Source organism: Anticarsia gemmatalis, chromosome 23 (genome assembly GCF_050436995.1).
Source record: "Anticarsia gemmatalis isolate Benzon Research Colony breed Stoneville strain chromosome 23, ilAntGemm2 primary, whole genome shotgun sequence".
In the NCBI taxonomy this organism is placed as follows: Eukaryota; Metazoa; Arthropoda; class Insecta; order Lepidoptera; family Erebidae; genus Anticarsia; species Anticarsia gemmatalis.
Window position 1 is genome coordinate 725,192 of NC_134767.1, and position 23,667 is coordinate 748,858.

The 23,667-nt window shown below is 35.5% G+C and overlaps 3 protein-coding genes across 8 annotated transcripts in view; 2 read left to right on the forward strand and 1 right to left on the reverse strand.

Annotated features, from left to right (window-relative positions):
* Window positions 1-8,107, reverse strand: part of ssp3 (SCAPER domain-containing protein short spindle 3) — a 75,742-nt gene extending 67,635 nt beyond the window's left edge. For 2 of the 3 annotated variants that reach the window (XM_076129808.1, XM_076129807.1), the window contains exons 1-2: window positions 7,789-8,107; window positions 3,658-3,815 (exon numbers count right to left, since the gene is read on the reverse strand). In XM_076129808.1, the coding sequence (XP_075985923.1) occupies window positions 3,658-3,815; window positions 7,789-7,873 (243 nt within the window). In that variant the 5' untranslated portion in view covers window positions 7,874-8,107. Of the gene's footprint in view, window positions 1-3,657; window positions 3,816-7,597; window positions 7,701-7,788 lie in introns of those variants that run through there. The other variant, XM_076129809.1, reaches the window with a different exon arrangement.
* Window positions 8,108-8,484: 377 nt separating this feature from the next.
* Window positions 8,485-12,507, forward strand: RpS11 (ribosomal protein S11). 3 transcript variants are annotated; one of them, XM_076129893.1, is made up of 4 exons: window positions 8,485-8,614; window positions 9,801-9,917; window positions 11,529-11,734; window positions 12,364-12,507. In XM_076129893.1, the coding sequence occupies exons 1-4, from the start codon at window positions 8,603-8,605 to the stop codon at window positions 12,485-12,487; spliced, it is 459 nt and encodes a 152-aa protein (XP_075986008.1). In that variant the 5' UTR covers window positions 8,485-8,602; the 3' UTR covers window positions 12,488-12,507. The 3 variants fall into 3 exon arrangements, with proteins under 3 accessions (XP_075986008.1, XP_075986007.1, XP_075986006.1); XM_076129892.1 differs by lacking the exon at window positions 9,801-9,917 and adding an exon at window positions 9,623-9,751 and having other exon boundaries at window positions 8,509-8,614; XM_076129891.1 differs by lacking the exons at window positions 8,485-8,614; window positions 9,801-9,917 and adding an exon at window positions 9,608-9,751.
* Window positions 12,508-13,875: 1,368 nt separating this feature from the next.
* galla-1 (cytosolic iron-sulfur assembly component galla-1) lies at window positions 13,876-23,487 on the forward strand. Of its 2 annotated transcripts, XM_076129843.1 has the most exons (3): window positions 13,876-14,099; window positions 14,182-14,445; window positions 21,946-22,181. In XM_076129843.1, exons 1-3 carry the CDS (start codon window positions 13,955-13,957, stop codon window positions 22,041-22,043), a joined length of 507 nt encoding a protein of 168 aa, XP_075985958.1. In that variant the 5' UTR covers window positions 13,876-13,954; the 3' UTR covers window positions 22,044-22,181. The 2 variants fall into 2 exon arrangements, with proteins under 2 accessions (XP_075985958.1, XP_075985956.1); XM_076129841.1 differs by lacking the exon at window positions 13,876-14,099 and having other exon boundaries at window positions 14,304-14,445; window positions 21,946-23,487.
* Window positions 23,488-23,667: the final 180 nt, after the last annotated feature.

Below are 23,667 nucleotides of genomic sequence, written 5' to 3' on the forward strand. Positions count from 1 at the left end.
CTCTTTTATATGGAACTAAAAATTGAAAATGCTGAAACGTGAGTGTTGTAAATAGTGAAATTGTAAGGCTTTCTATTTCATTTCTAAGAAGACTCGTGACTAGCAGTGAAATAGTAATATATTGCATATTACCATTATTTATTCAAAGGGAGCCATACCCTTACTCAAAATCATGCTTAGCTTTCAAAGTTACAACACGCATTTACAATTTTAACGGCTAGTTATCAATTTAGGTATCAAAAAATTTTTCTTGATATTTTAAAAGCAAATGTACGAAATATCAATATTCCACTTGTTAATTTAACCTATTCTTAAACGATACTGGCTAAACAGACTCTACACCTCAAAAGACAAATTATTTTTTTGTTAAAAGAAAATATTCTTCAATGAGAAATTTTATTCAGTCTAAGGACATTTCTGTATTGCAACTATCTGAAATATTCTCTATAAATTATTGACAAATATCCCATGTGTGTATTCCAGACGGCCATCTTTTCAAACTAGTATCTACTTCATGACGTCACCGTACAATAATTTATGCAACGATGCACTCAGAGAGAACGTCAAATAGCAAAGTCACGAACATAAACATATGGAAGTAACAGGTAGAAAGATATTTTACAAATATATTTCTATTTTCTGAATAGTTCGAACCACACCCGAAGGTATATAGTTACGGCTACTCTTTGTCGTTCATTTTATTGGTCTACTGTAATAGGGGAGTGTTATTTAACCAAATTCTGAACTGCTATTGAATGCATTTTAGAAGCTAACAACACTTTGTCTAACAATCTATAGGCACACTACTCGGACCACAGAAGCAAATTTTTGACATAAAGATATCTGAACGACTATTAATACATAAAAATATATATACATATAGCCAGTTGCGCTCACCGGTCGGTAAACGATCTGTGGGTTAAGCAACCGTTGGTGCGGTCATTCTATAGATGGGTGACCGTATAGTGGTATTTGAACTGGGCGTCTCCGTGCTTCGGAGGGCACGTAAAAAGTCGGTCCCGGTTGTTATCTACTAAGATGACAGTCGTTAAGCCATGTCAAAGGCCTTCCGGGCGGCTTGAACAACTTTGACACTAGGTTGACCACTAACCATACGATAAGAGAGAGACCTAAAGATGCATTAGCATCATTCGTTCAAGGCTATTTAGATACATAAAATAACCCCGAGGTACCACTCGCGTGCAGTTTATTAAAAAGAAAACGCTGCCTTTGATGGTTTTTATTAATATATTCAGGCTTCAGGCCATCAAGTCAACATTTCAGCTGTTTCGAGACAATTCAAAAAGTATTTTTTTATACACACATTTTCCCATGGGCCAAAGATTTTATAATAGAAACGTATGACCAGATAGAGCGATCTCCACGTACTTCTATATCTTAATGACGTCATTGCACAATAATTTATGCAGGCTGAGAACTCCCGACAATTTTAAACTATAAAAAGGTAACTGAGTCATTCTTTACAGATGGTGAGTTGAATGACGGTTAAGTTAAAACTGACTGGGTTAAATGTGCACACTTAGCCAGCTTTTAATATCCATACTTAAATTAAAAACGTCTGTCTGTCTGTTACCCTTTCACATCGTTCCCACAGAACCGTATAGTAAGACAAGACGTTTTTATATTATTTTACAAAAATTGCAAAAATCTTAACATATGTAATAATATGTATGAAATACACATAGTCGTAACTTGTATTGATTAAAACCATATCTATCCTTACTATTTTTGAGAATATCACCACAGTAAATCGTTTTTTCTATAGCCATCTTAATCACAGTGAGTTTCTTGCTAGTTCTTCTCACAAGGCTCTACACCATTTCCGAGCTAGTGGTAGATTCAGTAATTGTAACGACTATCATGTCAATATTTGACCTAAACGAATAAATGATTTGATTTTGATATTCAAACCTAAAACCTTGTGATCAGTAGGTAGTCGTAAAATTTCTACTCATAACGGAGGTTATCACTTTAAAAGTAACCCTCTTATTCATAAACACACTATAAACCTATTTTAGTTAAAAAACGACTACAATAAGTTTTCTCTTTTTCATTTCGCTAAGGAGTGAAAGAAACAAAACACTTTATAAGCCTTTCACAACTTCATATATTTTTATGAATAAGAGGGTAATTCTATAAAAAACTTTCCACGAGAACGAATTCCCAAGCAAAAGGCATCTACAAGTAAAAAGTATTGTAAAATATCGATTAATTAACAAGCGGAATATTTGTAGTCCGTTTTACCTTATGTATTGAATAAATAATGATTTAATTTCCATACATTACACGATCGATTCAACATTGTGTGCTTATGGCAACGGTGCATTTGTCCATACATTATCTGTTTGAGCTTTGAAAACCACCCCTTTTCTGTGAAACGATTGGTGTTATTGCTTTACAAACATACAAATAAAACGATGCAAATAACTTGAGGGCTCTCTACATTTTTTCTTTGTATGATATAATATAATATAATAATAAAGATGCATATATGCATAATACATATAATACGATATGAATGAATCCAATAATATTAATTAATGTAATAAAATATTAATTAAATTCAACCCATTAACGCCCCACTGGTGGGCAAGGGTCTCCTCCCGGAATGGTTTGAGTCCACTAATATTATAAACATTTTTGTTTGTCCCACTTTCACGACAACCAAAACCATAGAACGGATTTAGTTTATTGACATAGTGAACGACATAATTATCTACTTATTTTTTTAGAAATCAACCTATATACAGCTAAAATAGGGTATGAAACATTGAACTCGTGCGAAGCAGCACGGGCCAGCTATTGAAGTTCATATATTTGTTAAGAAATTGATAGCTCTTTATTTCTAAACACTTTACTTTCCCACTGCAGGGCAAGGGCTCTTTCGGAATGAGAGTAGGGTACCTAAGGTAAACTTAGATTACTGAAACTCTAATAACTAAAGAGAACTTTGAAGTAGCGCAGTTTTCTTTTTTCTTCTAATGCATGAACTAAATAAAAACGGAAGGCCTACTTTTTCCTCTAAAGCCTTGATCTTCTGTTAAAACCGCGGCACTATCACAAACTTTTCGTATTGATCCGCGCTATTTTCAATCGGACGACACGTACAATATTTAGACCCGAGTCTGTTTGTTAGTGGACAATAATAGCCTTCGCATAGTCCAGCACAGCTTGCATTCACAGGCTACATTTTAAGACTGAAAGCCTTTTAAAACAACTACTATACTAAATTGAAATCTAGAATAAAGTTTACGCTCAGCAAAATAACTGCGATGCGACGCGATACCAATTGCAACGCGTAAACCTGCGATGCGAATTACTACAATGCGTTGTGGTGCTTTCAAAGCAATGTATTGTCGACATCATTTTCAGCTGTTTAAGTCAGCCACTCGGATTCCGTGCCACCCTTACCCAGGTCTTCCAGACAAATTCAACAAAACCATCGTCCTATCTTGCAACGGGTCATTGGAGACTTCGGTTTCCCATTCTCGTAGGTACACCGATCCATCAATCAAAGCAAAGATTGAGAAAGCTAATCAATTCGAATGTTGATGCAAAGTTAATGCGTCGCATCGCAGTTTTGTGCATTGCCTGTAATCTATGCAACGCAATTTTCTTTCTAATTGTAAAACTTACAGCTCTCTGTAGATCTCCAAACAGCAGGGCCCAGTATCGTGCTCTTAGTTCAGAGCGCTTGTCCCGGCCGGCCGAGGCTGATCGAAGCCTGGTGGCGGCTCGAGGCGCCGCGCGGCGAGGTGGAGGGCCCGCCCGCGGCGGCTTGCGGGAGATACGGCCTGGGTGGACGAGAAAAAACATAGTAATAGATAAAATAGGTATTTCGCTGCTTTTAAACCAAATCGTGTGAATTCAAAGGGAAGAAAAGAATAGCTGTAGGAGTACGTATTCTCATGTATTCAACTGACAACTATCGACTACGACGCACCAAGAGATGATAGACGTTCTATGGATTCTTACAACTGAAGATTCACTCTGATCTATCTGAAAATGCTACAAAAAAAAATAGGTTGCTTCTTCTCGCAGAAGCTTAACCGCAGGGTAGAAAAGCGGCTATTTGCCCTGGTAAGAAAAAGCTTAAAAATCCTAACGATTCTTATGAAAACATTTGACCCACAGAATTTAAGTTAAAAATTCGCTACTACTACAAACTAAACTTGTCTAGAGAATATAAAAACATGTATCGCCATTTTTCAAAGTGTTAAAAAAGGCAGCATTCCGTTGTCTTCAGAAGCTAATTAATATCACCGTATAATTATTTGCTGAGTTGCCACGTGTAGTTCCGATCACGTGCCGTCTCCCGTCCGTTACACGCGCCCCTTGAACTCAATCTTTCAGATCCGCCCTCGTTCTAATAAAAATAAATTCTTAAGCTTCTTCTAATATAACAGGCGAGTAGGAGTATAAAAAAGCCAAATTACTTTGTGTTCAAATGTTTATCATATTTTTTTTTTTTAATTTTACTAGTTTTTGCTCACGACTTCGTCCATGAAAGATGAAAGTCGAAAGTAGTAAAAAATATCCTGTGTTAGTTCTGGCTGTCTCAAATTTCATCAAAATCTGTTTAGTAGTTTTTGCTTGAAATAGTAATGTACATACATACATCCTCACAAACTTTTACATTAAGAATATTAGTAGGATAAGGAAAGGGCTACGACTTTTCGATCTTTTTTCATTAACCGTAACCATATTTCGTTGCAGATGTGTTCAACCTACAAAATTTTACTATTCTACACGACCAATCGCATACGTTCGTCATCGCTCCTCTACAATTTTAAGATTTGCCCAAAAGCGACAGACCCAAATAGGCGTTATTATATTATTATATACATACATACATAATATGAATACTTATAAAATCACGCTTTATTCCCATAAGGGTACACAGAAACTAAGGAACGCCACTTGGCACGATCGACAAACTTGCTTTGCCTAATTCACATCCATACATCTTGTCATACAGAACCGCCGGTTACGAGTACTACGCACCTTGTGTCCCCTCCCGTCGTTTCGATTTACGAGACGATATTTATGACCCCAATAGGAGGAGCTCGTGGTTTAGGTAACAACAGCCGCGCGGATCGATCTCTGAGGTTAATCAACGTTTGCTAAGGTTGATCTGTGGATGGGTGACCATCTAATACGTATCGAGTTCCCCCGTGTTTCAGAAGGCACGTTAAATTGTGGATCCCGGCTGTCATTTTCGAAGATCTTTGACAGTCGTTAACAGTAGTCAGAAGCTTGAAAGTCTAACAACCAGTCTTACCGAAGGATAACGTGTTATTCAGCTGCATCCGGTAAGACTGGAAGCCGACACCAACATAGAAGAAACTTGGAAGAAAGGCTAAGCTGATATATATTTCTGACCCCAATACATGCTTATATGATTCTTAGATCATGTTTTTCAATTCTTTATTCCCTCCGACCTCTGGCACAATCAGCACTGTAGGTGGTCATTGCGAAACATTCCTATTATAGAATAATTACGTCGCCACATAGATTTTCTATGATCATTATTGACTAACGAGGCCAGTGTAGGCGGGCTCCCCATAGCTTTAGTCGAATAACAAGCTATTATATATTTTCTTATTGGAATTTCCTCAAAGAGCTTAATGTCTCGATTTACATTTGTTATTTTACTGAATATGTCTAGGATTAAGTTTCAGTGCTTACGAATAAGAGTCAGTTAACCTATCTACTAGATAAAGTTTCGTAAAATGTATGAAAACAACTGTACAAAATCCAGCTGATAAGCTATCTACTACTTATCTAGAAGTGGTGAAATTGAGTCTAAGTCTTTATGTTTCACCTTTTGCACGGTGGTACATTGGTATACTCAGACACACAAGGTTAACTAGCACTCATTAGGTACCAGTACCTCACTAGATTCCTCCTTCCTCTTATGATTTCGCAAAATCCCTGTTACTCTTGTTCCGAAACTCGAAATATCTCAAAGCTACGTCTGCACTGTCAGGTAGCTTCCTTAGAGCCAAGCAGGTTTTTTAGACAACATTTCAAAAGAAGACTTGCTCCGTGGTGGAACGGCATTACTGATCACCGGGTCCCAGATAGCTGGGGTAGGGCAAAGTATGTGCATTGTACTATGTGAATTTATATAGATATATCAGCTTAGCCTTTCTTCCAAGCTATGTTGGAGTCGGCTTCCAGTCCCACCCGATGCAGCTGAATATCAGTGTTTTACATGGAGCGACTGCCTATCTGACCTCCCCAACCTTTTACCCGTTGCCTGGGATAACACGATACCCTTTGGTACGACTGGTTGTCAGACTTACTTGTGCTATGTGAATTTATATTACTTAAATATTTTCAATAGCAGCCTGGAGTTCAGAAATGTGTCTTGTGTGAATTTATGTGTCTATTTAGTAAATTGTGAAACGAGGGTGTCTTTTGTACATGTCTACTTACACCTTTGGCTGCAATAACCATAAACATTTTCTAAAGTAACAATTAAGCAGAATAGAACATGAATTACAATTTTATCTCCTAATTAGTAGGCTTTCCACTTCAATTCACAAGAATGCAACCAATTAAACATGAATACTTATAAATAGTTTATGATATGAGGATTTATTGACCCATTTATATATATCAACATTTCAGTTAAGTTCAGTAGTCATTACTTTCACACTACGACTATTATTACCTGCTTTCTGCTATTTTTTTAAAGCAAAATAGTAAACATGCTAATATTATAATGAAATGTAAATTATACTAATGTGTCTAAAAATATCTGTCTGTCTCTATGTCATGCCTAAAGCACCAAATCTATTTGGATGAAATTTTGGCCAGACATAATTCAAGACTCTATTAAGGTCATAAGATGATTTTTATGGGGGGAATTAAGGTTTTAGGGGTTATAGATGGTTGTCGGACTTTTTTATCCCATTACTGTCCCTCTGCTGGGCAAGTGTCTCATCTCAAACGAGGGAGGGTTTAGGCCTTGAGTCCACCCCGCTAGCCAAGTGCAGGTTGGGCCTTTGTATAATAAAACCTACTTCTGTGTATACAACTGCTGACTCAAGGTCTCAGATTCGATTCCTGGGTCTGCTATTGAGTAAGTATGATTTATATTAGAATACTTTACTTTGTAATGTCCAAGGCATAACAAACTCATGAGATTGTTGTCCAAAGAGTATTACTCACAAACTAAGCTGTTTCTTAGAATTAGTTTGCAACTATTTATAGCCTACTGATTACTTAGTAAGTCATTCTCAGGCTATTATTATGCAAAGTTAAATAACAAGTACTGAATGAATGAACAGACTGTAAGCAGGAAGTGACATTCAAAACAGCTGTTTAGATTATATTTAAGAATAGTAATGATAATGCTACTTTTTTGTACTTTTTAAAGAAATTTGGTGCTGATAGATGATGTAAAACACTATAATATGATAAAAAAAAATAATAAAGGTCTATAAACCACTGCTTGTACTTTAGAGCTAAACGTCTTAGTAGATAATAAGCAATAGTTTATTTTATAAAAACAAAAATCTTTGAAAATCATGAAAAATAACAACAGTGTAATGCAAAGGTCACATACTGTCTGTTTTCCCAAACATCACACAAAGACGACATTCGAAACTGTTCCGACAATGTTAGCGCTATAAACCGCGCTTTATTAGCTAACGGGCACTCCTTAACCGCTGCTTGCACAAACATACACTACCGCCCACGAGCTAAAAAGATTTTGACTAACTTATATAGCTACATACAAAATTAATATCAATTTACTTGGGGTATCCACGGCGACATGGAATGCGACCAGGTTTCTTGCCTCCCGGCCTTCTTCCTGCACCAGCTGCCTCACTTCCTCCATCACAAATCAACCAGAAATTATAATATTCTGGACAAAACAAAAAGATAAAACTCGTAACATCACTCCCGCATATAAGTCACTTGGTGACCATCGGAATGCACTTTAAAACCTACATATATATTAAAAGTAAATAAAAAGCACTATAAAGGAAAAATAAATAATTATACGTTATCAACAGGCCAAAATGCGAAAAATAAATTAGCGAATATTTTCATAACAATTCGCGATTTGACAGTTTCGAGTGAATGTGTTGCCGGCATAAAAATGCAAGTGTTTTAATTTTTAATTATTGTAATATGAATGAGAGTCTTTTTATCATTTATTTAAGTTCAAAAATAGTTAACGCAAATAATGCATTTCATAAACCAAATAAACTTCATGAAAGCTTGAGTTAGTAAATACTGGCTTTTGTTTTGCAGTGTCTGATCTGAATGTATTGTTTTTAGACCTGCATATTTACTTGGTATGTATATTTTTATTTGCCGCCGCCCTGCTTATTTCAGTTTTTCTATCAAAATGTAAAACACGTTTAATTAGGCGTCTGCATGGAAGTTATTATTCCTTCCATGGGTGTCTGTTACTAAGGTTTGCTTTAATTCTCTAAATACCTAGAGCTACATTTTGAAACTTGTTCTTTCGGTTTTAATTGGCAACATTGGTTATTAATGTCGGGCGAGGGTTCAGTCGTTTTTAATTTGCAACACCACCTTCTTTTCGTTGTCAAGCAAGATGGCGGATCAGGTACGTGTTGGTTTTCTCGATAAAATAAATTAAATATACGTGATAACACTATATTTTTTCAGTAAAAGTGTTAATTAATCGCTTGTGCTACACTGCAGTATTATTTTCTACGTGAAAAACAAGTGTTTTAGTGAAAATGTGTCTTCGAAGTTTGTGCACGTGGGGATCGGCGTTTCCTTCGTATTTTGTGTCAAAATGTGGTTCAAATAGCGTCCAAATTTATAATCTCGAATTACACGGTACCCAAAAACTAATTCAATTTCAAACGTTTCAATTAACATGTGAAATAAAACCTCCAAAATACCACGACAGTGTGTTGAAATGAATAGGTTAGTTTCTATGTTTCTGTGTGCCGAAACCGTGCTCAAACGACGAAAACACTTGCCTTCTCGTAAATTTCAGAAACATATTTACTGTAATGCATAAAATAAAGTAGGCATTGTGCATGTTAATAATGGATTCATTTCCATATAGGTTATGTTTACGTCTGAACTTCAAAAATTTGATATTCTCATTTAGATTACCTATCAATCATAGCGTGTATTTCTAATAGGCAACATATCTAGACACCGATTTGCATGCCCTAATGTTTAAAGAAGTATTTCATCGAGTTTGATAAAAATTACTCTTTCTGCAATAGCTTATTTGTAAATTAGAACATTGACTGTACATGATGATACCCACACGACGGTCTTCTGATAAATAACTGATGAAGACTGTGTTTTCTAACCCAAACTCTGATTACAGTCTATTAATAGTTCTAATGCAAACTCTTTTCATTAGATTTTCATTTCGGTAAGTAAATATAATAATCCATTTTCATCTTGACAGAATTTAATTGATGAAGTGGAAAGAACAGTAATTTGATGTAAATTAGTTGCTTTGCTGTAGAATATTTTAGTATTATTTTCTATAAACTTTTCTGTTAATAATTTTCGTTTTCACAATAACAAGTAGTTAGTTGCAACTTTTTTGAACAATCAAACTAATGTAATGATAAAATTGCAGACGGAACGTTCATTCCAAAAGCAACCGACGGTATTCTTGAACCGTAAAAAGGGTATCGGTGTGAAGCGTAGCAGGAAACCACTGAGGTACCATAAAGATGTGGGCCTAGGTTTCAAAACACCACGAGAGGTAAACGCATGGAGTGTGATACTAATGTTTGAACCTTTTTTTTTCGTAGACAGAGAAAGCGTTTCAGAAGCAGGCGACGGTCTTCCTCAACAGGAAAGGAGGGCTGAAGCGGAAAGACATGAGACATTCAAAGAATGTCGGTCTAGGGTTCAAGACTCCGCGTGAGGTGTGGTTTTTATAGTTACTGGTCGGTTCGGGCAGCTTGCAGCGGTGGTGGCTACTGGCTACGTTGTTCCCTGTACATTCCATGGATTATTTACCACCATTTACATAAAACATTATGCGGACATATTTTTAAAATTTCAGATAGATGCAAACTATATTCTTACTGAATCCTAATTTTAATGAATAGTCCATGGTGTGTTTAATTGTCCAATTTGGTCAGAAGATGCTTGCTTTTACATGTGCATGGCTCAGGTCCTGGATATTCCAGTTATTTTTAGAACTGATAATATTTTGTGGTACTCTATAATATACTTTTCCCATATTCAGTTAAGATACTAAATTTCAACAAGGTACTATAGAAATCCCTCTTTTGAATTGTTATAATTCTGTAAATAGTCTAATTGGCCAACAAATATTATCAGTTCTTACATCAGGTGTCGGTCCATTATTCCAATATTTAACATGAAGCTAGGTCCCTGTATTCAACCCACATCATGGCAAGTATATGGTATGCATGAGGCTAGTGTCTTATAATCTGTGCCATTTCTGATTCTATTTAAAATTTCAATGTTTTAACAATACTTTTGATTCTTGTGTCACCATCTAGGTTCCTAGAAATATCAGAAATGGCATCCTATATTTTATTGTACTGATTTCTTGTTAATTTTAAGTATCTTTGTAATAATTCAGCAATCTATATTATGAAAAACATTTTAGAGTGATGCTAATTTTAGTCCCACTTGTAAATTTTGAAAAATGTACTCTTATGGTGGAGAAATTTTTGTCCTAAATTACATAACTCCATTTCAAACTCAGATTTATACACAACTAGGTATCAGTAATATGTACTTTGTATTTATGGTGATGGACCTTACCAATTACTCATCAAATCATTCTCACTTACATCAAGATTCATTACAATCATGTTCTGCATGGGGCCTCATTGTCAAAGTCAAATATTTACATACATTTTTGGGGATTCAAAATTGTATTCTAATTTGAGAATAAATAGTACCATTTTTTTTGGATTATGTCAAAATTATAGTTTCACTTACATTATTGTTCTGGAAATAGTAAAGAAACTGCATCTAGAAACAACATTTGATTTCAGATTTTTTTTTATATTACGTCTACGTATTGATTCTGTATTTTGAAGAATATTTGGACTGTACATGATGATACCCACACGACGGTCTTCCGATATATACATGACGAAGACAGTGTATTTCTAACCCAAATTCTGATTACAGTCCAAAATATCCCCCTATAAAGTAAACAGCTAGAATCTCTTTAAAAAATCCAAAATTGAAATTTTCCTTGTAATATTTCTATAGCTAATCAAGTAAAGATTTAAAAAAGCTATGAGTGCAGCCTTTTTATCGTTGATTTTAATTAGACCAGCTAATTTACAAATTGAGTAATGTAGGTTGTCTTCCTTTCATTCCAATATGAACTACAAAACAACCACTCCTTTTTGAAGTCTTTGACAACAAAAGACAGCACATCATCACACCATTTACATCAAATTCACACATCATGACTAACTACAAGCTTACCACTAACTCCCAACCAACCATATCAAGTTTCTAACATATATTTTATGTTACTTCAGGCGATCGAAGGCACATACATTGACAAGAAGTGTCCGTTCACCGGCAACGTGTCTATCCGTGGTCGTATCCTCACCGGTGTGGTGCAGAAGATGAAGATGCAGAGGACCATTGTGATCCGCCGCGATTATCTTCACTACCTGCCTAAGTACAACAGATTTGAGAAGCGTCACAGGAATATGTCGGTCCATTTGTCACCTTGCTTCAGGTCAGTACAATCAAAATCTAATAATTTTGCATATATTGACACTTATGATGTTCGTTACGATTTCTGAATCTACAGCTAGCTCTGAAAGGGGGTAGAGCCTTTTAAAAAGAGCTAGCAAGAGACTCACTCATTATGATAGAGCATTTAGATCTTCAATAAATGTTTTCTAGATATAGTTTGTTTGCAAAATGCTCTTCAAAATTTCCATTTTGAAGATTAGCTGAATAGCCAACATAACTGCCGTGATTCTATAATGAAAGTTAATATTTAGCTATGTATTCGAAAAAATAGGTCACCAAACATGTGACAGAACTTACTGTTATTATTTGATAGTAGATTAATAAAATAAAGCACACAATTTGCATTGCACAAGCGCAATAGTATTATTGTAGCACATAATACTATTGTTTTCGGATGTTAATGAAGAAAACTATATAGACTAAGTATAAAAGACAGATCTTTGTTCTTATTAATGTACTACTAAATGATGATACCCACACGACGGTCTTCTGATCGCTTTTTGATGAAAAACGTGTTTTTAACCCAAACACTGATTTTTATACCAAATTCTAACCTTCTATTCTCTACGAAAGAGCATCTCTAATTTTTGTGTGTTTGTAAACTTGCAGGGACGTGGAATTAGGCGACATTGTGACCATCGGTGAGTGCCGACCTCTTTCCAAGACCATCCGTTTCAACGTGTTGAAGGTGACGAAGGGCAAGGGCTCCAAGAAATCCTTCAAAAAGTTCTAAATAAACTTATGTTATAAGTATCTCTGTATTTTTTTGTGTACAACCCTTTTATGAGAATTGTTTTACTTGTAGGCAATGCAATGCTTGAAGTCTCCTAACTCACATTCAACATCAGTTCACATCATCAATTCACTATCTTTAGCAATGGGCAGAAAGGCTACAATAGCGTTTCTGCCCAGTAGGCTAATGCTAATGTAGGAGATTATACTCGCATAATCTAACGTACCATCAGCTATAGAACCGATTGTGAAATGATTAGAACTGATGATGTTCTCAAAATGGCAATGAGTAATGGTGAAGCCGGAAAGCCCTATCATAACTCGGTAGGGGTAGGTCGTTGTTAATGGATGACCAGCGAGGCATCACATCCTCAACATGTATTGGAACCAAAAAACTGAATACCTGCTAAGTCTCGGTAGACCCAATCATACGTGACCAAAATCACGGTCTATAGCTTGTATTCATAGTAGCGCCATCTAGTGAGAATGCTAATTAATCAACCACGAAAGTTATTTTCCCGTGTTGTCTATGTGTTTATACCTGCGTTCCTAATAAATGACTTAAATCAAATCTGTAAATTCCCTTCAGATTTATTTATCGCTATTTAAGCAATTATCTTTAATGCTGTTGCATTTGAACCTTCATTGCCGATAGGTATTTTTACTAGGATAAATAGACAACTTTGACACTGTTTTAGAACATTGAAAACACCGATTTTTAATTAAATCTAAGATGTCATTATAATCACATATCCGATCTGCTATTGCTTATTATATTGATGGTTTCAGTTTATTTTTTGGAACCAAGGGACATAGTTTTATAAAGGCAAATAAATGAGCGCTTGATCATCTTTACCAATCTATGCTAATCTATACTATATACTATCTATACTTAATATTATAAAGCTGAAGAGTTTGTTTCTCTGTTTGTTTGAACGCGCTAATCTCAGGAACTACTGGTCTGATTTGAAAAATTCTTTCAGTGTTAGATAGCCCATTTATCGAAGAAGACTATTGGCTATATAACATTACGCTACGGTCATTAGGAGCTGAGTAGCAACCAAAAATGTTACAAAAACGGGTAAAATTTTGACCCATTCTCTTAGGTGCCGCAAGCGAAGTTGCGCGGGTCAGCTAGTAAGCTAGTAAAAATTTAAATTGTACGATTTTGATATTATAAAGATTTACTTTACTTTACTTTGACATTAAATCCATGTCATTCTGTTGGCAATAAGCTAGTTACCAGTTTGGAGAAGACGAATAAACTACCCCGAAATTAGCACAATAACCGAGAAATACTCACAGGGAATACAGATGACTTATGTGACAGGTAGAACGTTTATATTGAACGCAGCAATTGTACCATAGAGTATAAACATTCCACGGGAAAATAACAACTTCCAACATAACAAAACATGTCCGTCGTGTGATCGTGAGCCAGTGGAACACAATTGTTGCTATCAACGATATGATATCGTTCTTTTCGAAACTCTCTCTGAATAACTCACAGAAACCTCCAGTGGAGCTCGCGAAGCCAGCTTATATGGACAAAAGTGCGACACTACAGGAGCTCGGGTACAGAGATGAGAACGACCTGAAAGAAACAATTTACGGTTTGTTTTGACGGGATTTCGCGTTGTTTTGGACTTGCTGGGTTGTTTGCTTGTGGTTTTAACGTGTGTTGTGGTGTTTTAGACTTTTTGCGGACCATACGGGACCCTGAAAAGCCGAGTACTCTCGAAGATTTGAAGGTGGTTTATGAGGATGGTATATTTGTGAAGGAGCCGACGGCTGATAAAGTTCCAGTGTTACGAGTGGAGTATAATCCTACAGTGCCTCACTGTTCGCTCGCGACGCTGATAGGACTGTGTATAAGGATCAAGATTCAGCGTTCAATACATCATCCAGTGAAGCTTGACATTTACATAAAAAAAGGCGCCCACACAACCGAAGATGAAAGTAAGTAGGCACAAAACCAGTTAATAATAAACAATAATTCTTATTTTTATCGTAGACGTAAGCTTGAGTAACATTCCCCACACATTTCCTTATTTTTCTTGATGACAAAGCAAAGGAAACAATAGTTCCTTCCTTTATGGATGACCTTGTTTGTCTTGTTTGTTATCAGCTGACTTTGACAAATTGAAAAAGTCGAAAAGAATAGTCATCTCATCTATGATCGTCTACATAGTAGCAATTAAACAAATTAATGAGTAGATATAATTATTCTGTTTTTTGTTTTAAATAATTAAAAAAAAACTTATTAACAAATTTCATTGAACTTAGTAAGAGTCTTGAACAGAACAGAACAAATTATTATTGTAATATATATTTTAAATAATATGTTACAGTCATACCTTATTTTCTCTTTCCTGTAGCCAATACAAAATTAAATTTGTATTTCCAGTCATGTTCTTTATTGCCTTCTGTGACCTCCACTATTAAGTAATCATCTTATTTGACCTTCAACCAAGTCTACACACCAAAAAAAACTCATAATTTCTCCAAAAACCACCAATAAAAATTGTATTTTTTACATTGATTTTTGTAATTGAGTTGTATTTTTGTTCCTTTAACCGAAAGAGTTGCACTATGAAAAATAGCACTATAATACTCCTTCCAAAGAGAATAAAGTAATAATGTCTGTTTTCAATTATTAGCTCTATTATCCTGTTAAATGACAATTTGAGTTCAAAAACCTTAAGTAATTGAGTCACAGTTCAATGACCTAGTTAACTACTGACAATGCCTTTTGTGTTGTTACACATTTGTTAAGTAAAATGTAATGTTTTAATGTTGTTATGTGGAATTTGCTTGTTTACCACCCATTTAAATTTTCCAATCAAATAGTGATCTTTTCCGAAGATAGGTTTTTGAATAAAATTAAAGGACAGTATATTTGATACCTTTATTTAATTCTGGCATAATTTATAGTATATTCCTATCGAAATGAGGGATTTCAGAGAAATTAACTACTAATAATAGCTTTGAAATGATCTAGGTAGTTATTCCATAATTTGAAAGTACTGATACTTCACTGAAAAAAACACATTTATAATAGTAAAATTCTAAAAAAATATTTTTGTTACCACAAATAAAATCATTCATCATCATAGAACCTCATTAACATTAGTTGCTATGTAATTAAATATTAATGCTAAAATAACAACACCAACAGTTTCTTATCATAAATATGCAATTTGCATAACAATTATGAAGCAACTTCTTGTATTCTGCTTACAAGATGAATTTGAGTCTGTATTGGAGTGTTTTCACCCTACAGTTACTGAGTTACATTGATTAGGAAATTAAGGAAAATATAATTTACTTGAAAACTTCTAATATTAGCCATGAAGATATTGTAGTCATAGAATACTTATAATTTATTTTCAAGATAATATTTCGGCAGGAAAAAGGCATCAAACTTCAAATTATATTTGAAGCAAAGAATCCTCTTTATATAGAACTAGCTGACCCGTGCAACTTCGCTTGCGTCAATAAGAGAGAATGGGTCAAAATTTTCCCCATTTTTGTAACATTTTTCACTGGTACTCTGCTCCCATTGGTAGTAGCGTGATGATATATAGCCTATAACCTTCCTTGATAATTGGACTATCTAACACTGAAAGAATTTTACAAATCGGTCCAGTAGTTCCTGAGATTAGCGCGTTCAAACAAACAAACAATCAAATAAACAAACTCTATTAGTATAGATTAGAAAATAATCTGTCATTAAGTAGATGATCACTAACAAAAAAAAACATTCTTGTAGTTTTTTTCTCACAGCAGTGAGAGCTAAGTGTTCTGAGCTTGCACCTCCTAAACAAGTTTTTCCTCTGTATGATATAAGAAAGGAAGTATAGATTCATAGTTTTATTGCCCAAAGGACCTATAGTTTTTGCCCTAACTAATGATAGATGCCTCTATTTGTCCTTTAACTCAAGCTTTATTCCACAAAGCTACACAATAATATTAATAATCAATACTTCTATAACTTAGAACAAATACTAAACCTATGAATAGGTAGGTAAAACAGTTGATGGGAAAATACTCAAGAGAACAGGTTCCTCGTATTTACTGCTCACGGTGACTCAGTAATATGATATTGTCCTTATGTTGAGTGGCATTCTAGTTTACTAGCGTAAAATAATACTTATGTATAGAATAGTAGAGGTACTTACTATGATAACAGGAGTATATAAGAGTAGTATATTCATAGTAATATATCTGAAGGAATATGTTTGTAAAAAGGTTAGATTTAATTGAAGTTCGGCATACTAGCATGCAAGCAATTAAATTTGTCTAAATACGAGACTTCAAAATTAGATTGTTTGTCGTATGATTAGTGGTCAACCCAGTGTCAAAGTTGTTCAAGCCGCCCGAGAGGCCTTTGACGTGGCTTAACGACTGTTATCTTAGTAGACAACAACCGGGACCGACTTTTAACGTGCCCTCCGAAGCACGGAGACGCCCAGTTCAAATACCACTATGCGGTCACCCATCTATGGAATGACCGCACCAATGGTTGCTTAACCCACAGATTGTTTACCGACCGGTGAGCGCACCTGGCTATGGGCATCAAAATTAGATGAATTTTGGCAATGTAATCAATAGGTATAGAGTAAAAACTACATGAAATTATACACAATTAAGTTCAGTAGTTCATGAGTTAAAAGTGAACAGATAGACAGATATCGCAGGGGACCTTATTTTATAACATAGTGATACCATATAAGGAAGCTATAAAAAAGAAAAAATATTTTATGAAACTTAATTTTTTACTTCGACCATCTAATGATGTAACCAAATACGTAATTGTTGTTTCAATCCTAGTTGTATGACCTTATTGTAAATTCGTTACTTCATACATACATATTTATGATACATACAATTACTATCAAGTACTTACTAGCATTGAACAGTGCATTATGTCAGATAAGAGAGTTCAGTAATGTCATGTTAAAAGAACTCATGAGATAGTGTGACGTAAATGTATGTGTTTTATAGCTTTACTAGCTGACTCGGCAAACGTTGTTTTGCCATAATAATTAAAAAAAAAGTGTCACTTAGGGGCATGAAAAATAGATGTTAGCCGATTCTTAGTCCTACTCAATATGCTCACAAAATTTCATGAGAATCGGTCTAGCCGTTTTGGAGGAGTACGGCAACGAAAACTGTGACGCAAGAATTTTATATATTAGATTAGGTATATGGTCATCCTAAGACTTATGCACGTAGGGAATCAAATCATTAAAACGACAGTTAACTTAGTCGGCCTGTTAGGCAATTTTTTTTGTTTAAGTCTTTGTAAAGCGTTTTTTTCGACCACTTTTCCCGATTAATGATTTAATTGGTGAAAATCCTTTTAATTTCGTTGAGTATTTTTTGAGTTTATTGTAAACAGGCGTAAAGGCCCGGCGGGGCACTTATAAAAAAATTGACTTAACTTGATGTAACGATGAAGAAAACACTATAATCTGAACAAAAAATTATTGAATTTCTGTTCTATGCTACAATAATACTTGAAGTGCCTAAGTTTGCTGATCAAAAAATTAACTTGTCTAAATCTAGGAATGAATCTAATAGGCGTATTTTAAAAGTAACCCTAACGCGGGAATCTTGCTCTCGCTTGGGACAGCGGGCCACTTAGGTTGAAAGTGGGTAAGTCCTGCCCAAACAAGGACGTAAGGTCAAGTTAGGTATGTAACACATTTTATAAATATCCTTTATTTCTATGCCACAAGCCTCAATAATGTTTTTCCACCACAAATAGGTACCTACCAAATATTTAAATGATCGTCAAAATTTTCCGCCGACTGGCATTGATCAAATTGTTTGTCCATACACAGCTGTTTTTGTGCTGCCGAACTTTGGCCTAGTTCTTTCTAGAATATTCTTCAAGTATTACGTGTGAATTAGTGTGTAATGTTTCAATTGGATGTTGTTTACGTCTGGACGGAGATGGCACTGATTTTTTTTATTACACGAGTATCTTTATTCGGTTTTGAGTACCTATGAAGTGAAGTGAAATGAAGATTTTGACTGTCATATTGTCATTCTCTCAGATCGTTAAAGTGGTTTATTCAATATCTAGTTAAGGTTTACTTTTAGTATGATTAAAGTATAAGTATTACAATTAACGCCACCATGCACTATTTACTCTTGATTTCTTGACGTTTCAACCGGGTCTGGTTTCTGGTCTAGCCAAAGCTCGGTAAATTATAAAATTTGGGTGAGCTATTAAAGGGGTTATAGCCTAGGAATCTAACTTTATAATTCTTTATGGGAATTTAAAAAAATAAGTTCCTCGTTTTCCAATACAATTTAAGCCTATCCTATAACGAACTCTGAAACTAGAATACCTAGTACTAACATAAGCATCAAAGATAAACACAGCAAGATTGTTTAGATCCCAGCGCCGGGCTGTCGGCAGAACTTGTTATTGAAATTATCAAGCAGATAGCTGAGATAACAGTGGTACAAAAATATACACTCGAACACTTGGTACAAAAACATCACGTGGTGTAACCGGTTAATGTGAGCGTTCGTTTTTGTTGCCTATCTGCATTGCTTACTGGTTTCTTGAGTGATATGACCACAGATGAACATTCGGGAAGGAAAACTTGACCAGCAGTGATAGGCTTAAACAAATATTAGTAACGTGATGGGTCAGTAACAAAAAAATAAAGATCCCAAAATATTATTTTACTAGTTTATTTATTTATTTATTAACTTCATATACAAAATGTATAATGGCGGACTTAATGCCAATGGCATTCTCTACCAGTCAACCTACGGGTGATGCAGAGATAAGAAGAAGTAGGTGTATAATAGAAGTGAAGGAGTGAGTTGAGCAAAATAAACAAATAGTTAAGAAAGATTAAAATGGAAAGAAGTATACAAAAATACATAAATATTGATAAATACACATAGCTACATACATACAAAATATAATACTAGGTACATAAATAAATACGTTATAATACATATTATTATTAGGTATTATAAATTATAAAACATGTAAAATAATAGAAACCTATATAAATACCATAAATATATACCAATAAACTATGATAAAAGTGATGATTCTGCGACTTTGTTCAGCAAGAGATCCCGAACTTTGGCCTTGAATGCCAGACGGTTAGTGGACGCCCTGATTTCGAAGGGGAGTGCATTCCATAATAGAATAGACTGAACAGGGAAGGAGGAGTTAACAAAACCAGAGGTGTGGGAGGGGCAAAGAAGAAGAAGATTGTTTGAAGAGCGGAGATGGCGATTGTGGTTATCGCACAAGTATTGAAAGTGGGGAGTCAGGTAGGCTGGGGGGGTGGGGGAGCCGAGAAGGGAGAAAAGTGTTGTAAGAGCCCGTAAGTTACGGCGCTCACGGATTGGCAGCCACCTGAGTTGGGAGCGATAGGAAGAGACATGATCATACTTTCGAAGGTTAAAGATAAATCGAATGCAATTGTTAAGAAGCCGGTCAAGTTTATTGAGGAGATCTGCATTCAGGTCAAAGTAACACACATCACCATAGTCGATTAAAGGGATAATCAAGGTTTGTACAAGCATTGTTTTTGTCCTGGATGGCAGAAAGTTCTTAAGGCGATATAGGGCTCGCAAAGTACAGGTAACCCTACGACAAACATTTGCCACTTGGTCTCTCCAGCTAAGAGTGGAATCGATGTAGAGGCCAAGGTTTTTAACATGGGAAGATACATGTATTGTGGTGCCATTAAACAAGATTGGAGGCATTTGCACATCCTTTAACCGGCTAATACTCCTAGGACTGCCTACCACAATGGCTTGGCACTTGGCAGGATTAACAACCAGGCCAAACCTCTCTGACCAGTTCCTGATGTGATCAAGGTCAGTATTAACCGAGTCAATCGTCGTGGATATTGAGTCCACGGTTCCTTGTGAGTAAAGCTGCAAGTCGTCGGCATACGGCATACATCTCTAGGTTTTCGAACTTTATTTGTATCTACTAAAGAATTTTGGATTCTAGATATCCATCGGACATAGTTAGGCGATCTTCAGCTTTCCTAAAGAAAATAATTAGTTGTAGATTATTTCAAGTTTCTGTAGAGGACTAAAAACGAATTAACCCTTTGCCAAACGTAGTTTCAGCTCCTTTGATTAGTCATTATTACAATACTAGCTGACTCGCGCAACTTCGCTTGCGTCACATAAGAGAGAATCGGTCAAAATACTGCCGCTCTGCTCCTATTGGTCGTAGCGTGATGATATATAGCCTATAGCCTTCTTCGATAAATGGGCTATCTAACACTGAAATAATTTTTCAAATCGGTCCTGTAGTTCCTGAGATTAGCGCGCTCAAACAAACTCGTCAGCTTTATAATATTAGTATAGATATAAAAAAGCGGATCCAACATCCGTACGAATACCAAGTCTGAGTACAAAATAAACTTATCGTCTCTCTGTTATCATAAACTGCGGTATTTATATCCTAATGTCAACCTTCTAACTTATATAACTCGTGATAAACGATGTTGCTACTCTCATGTCAATATTTGTATGTTTGTACAGAGATCTTGGCAATCAAATTATTAATTATATTAGTGTCATTCTGCAGATAGATTTGTTTGTGTAAATATTTATGTTTATCATAGATAATGTAACTTTCTTTTTTTAAACTCATGCATTTAGAAATGAGTCTTGTCAACTTTTTTGTCATTAAGAAAAATTCGTGAACTATTTGCTTCCATGGTTCAAAAGTGAATGTGATCGTGAGTTACAACAATAATCGACTTACCCCCGGTTTCTGAGGTATATTTAGCGGTACTTTATCTATTTAATAGCGTTTAAACCCATGCAAAAAAAAAAACGCTATTGAACAGATAAACTGCAGCTAAATGTACTTAGAAACCGGGGGTGACTGATTAAGAAGGATTTGATATTTTCGAATCCAGAGGTTGCATTAATCGGTTAGTCTGCTAGGAAATTCTCAGAAATCGCACAGTTTTTCGCAATTTGCGAAATAATTTGACACTTGTGTCTACAGTATACTGCGAAAACGTGAATAAAAATGTATTCATATGAAAATAACTGTATCCTTCTTTATGTACAAGTTTTTATTTCGATAACCTTGTGTACTTCTGAGAGCCGCGTGCGTAATTATATTATTTTTATAATTAGGATAACTATGACTGTATAAAAAAGACATTTCATAATTAACAACACGAATCATATCTCACTGATAACTTGCTTGTTTCTCTTAATAAGTGTTGAAGAACATTCTTATCTAAAGGATTATTGTGTTGGCGAAAATAAAACGTAGCCTAAAAAAACAAACAAAATTTAGTCCACTTAAGTCTATTGTAATTCCGCTTAACAACAAGATCTTTATATACTTGTAATCGTTTAATACGTGTTTTATCGACCAGCTGACATTTTATTTGTTTTGTTTTGTAACTAACCGGCCTTTTCCCTTTGTTTCAGTCAACAAACAGATCAACGACAAAGAGAGGATTGCAGCCGCTATGGAGAATCCGAACTTGAGAAACTTGGTCGAGAACTGCATAGCTGACGAAGAATAAAACAAAATGGCCCCAGACGCCGCATTCTCCAACATTAGCGACAAAAATGAATTCACAAAATTCACCAAATTCTTAGCTTACAAAGGCGTCCAGGTCATCGTAGAATCTAGGAAAGGGGTTAAAATAGAGCCTAATAGTAAACCACAGTCGTCAGACACAGATTGGTTCAATCTACAGATACCTGACACACCCGAAGTCAATCAAGCGACGAAGAACGCTCTCCCGTCAGATAGAGTCTTGGAAACTATACGATCTCAATTACACGTAGAGATCTCCGTACAAACTGAAGATGGAGACGAAATGGTCCTGGAGTTATGGACTCTTGAACTGGACGAGACTCAATTCGATACTTCCTTAAAAGCCATGAATACTGTCTACTTCCGAATGGGAATCTTACTCAAATCACTAATCACTGTCACTAGAATTACTCCCGCGTATCACTTGTCAAGAAAACAAAGAACTGAATCATTTACCATCTTCTATAGAGTGTATAATGGTGAACCTAAAATGAAAGCTTTAGGGGAGTCTGTGAAGAAGATCCAGGCAGGCATGTTGAAAACTCCTCTAGGAGCTATCTGCTTCTCTGTTTCATACAGAACAAACTTTTCCATATCTCCGAACAGAACAGAGAAGAACAAAATACTTCTTCTCAAGAGCGATCACTTCGAATTGAGTCCAAAACATGTCATTTTCGAATCAAAGAAAAAGAAAGACCAAAAGGAAAAAGAGACGAAGCCCTTTCGGCCCGTTGATTTGAACAGACCTTTACGATTGGCTGCTTTCGTCGACGAAAACATCATAAGACAGGCATTCGAAGATTTCTTTGCGAAAATGCCTATACCTAATTGTAGAAAACGACCAATATCTCCAATTCAAAGTAATCCAGCAGAATTGAAGAGCACACAAGACTTGGACACATCAATCTTGTCCAAAAGTCCAACATCTTTGGAGATGCCACCGAAAAAGTTCTCAGGGTTTCGTCACGAGAATGAACCGCCATTGAAATTATTACACTGTCCATTCGCCGATAATCATCCGATTAGGGAACTGGCGGAGTTTTACAAGGACTTCTTCAACGCGCCGCACTTCACGGCGGCCGAACTTGGCCGATCTAAGTCGAAGAGTCCTGAATCCATGAAGGAGATTGAAATGGCGAATGAGGATTTATCTAAAGACTTGGAGCTGTATGAGAGTTCTTTGTTGGAATTTGATAAGTTATTGGACGACATGTGTCGGTCGGCTGAATAGTGGGCAATAAGGGAAGCAGGGCACGGTGAAGGTTGAAGACTGATTTTTCTGGATGACGTTTTAATTTAAAGCAAGATTTTGCAAGAATGTTACGGGATGTGTTAATGAACTGTGTAGCTGATATAGATTTATTCCACTGTAATAAAGTGTTATAATGTATGTTGTAAATAGAATAGCTGGTCTATCTCCAAATGAAGTTTTAGTTTTATTTTTTTTACTTTTTATTCTGATGCCTGTATGTAGTTAGGAAAATCATGATTATTATAGTCCATAATTTTTATTGATTCTGTAATGTTTGTACCAAAAAGGCCTCATTCTAACGCTTATTATGGCCAGAAGGCTTTAGTTACTTTCTCACACATGATATAGGATTATA

What these genes read in the sequence shown, in the direction of transcription:
- RpS11 (XM_076129891.1), top strand. Translation starts at nt 9,608, where the DNA reads ATGATAAAATTGCAGACGGAACGTTCATTCCAAAAGCAACCGACGGTA. An exon ending in GTTTCAAAACACCACGAGAG is followed by an intron (nt 9,752 to 11,528) that starts GTAAACGCATGG and finishes ATGTTACTTCAG; the next exon opens with GCGATCGAAGGCACATACAT. An exon ending in CATTTGTCACCTTGCTTCAG is followed by an intron (nt 11,735 to 12,363) that starts GTCAGTACAATC and finishes GTAAACTTGCAG; the next exon opens with GGACGTGGAATTAGGCGACA.
- galla-1 (XM_076129841.1), top strand. Translation starts at nt 22,050, where the DNA reads ATGGCCCCAGACGCCGCATTCTCCAACATTAGCGACAAAAATGAATTC.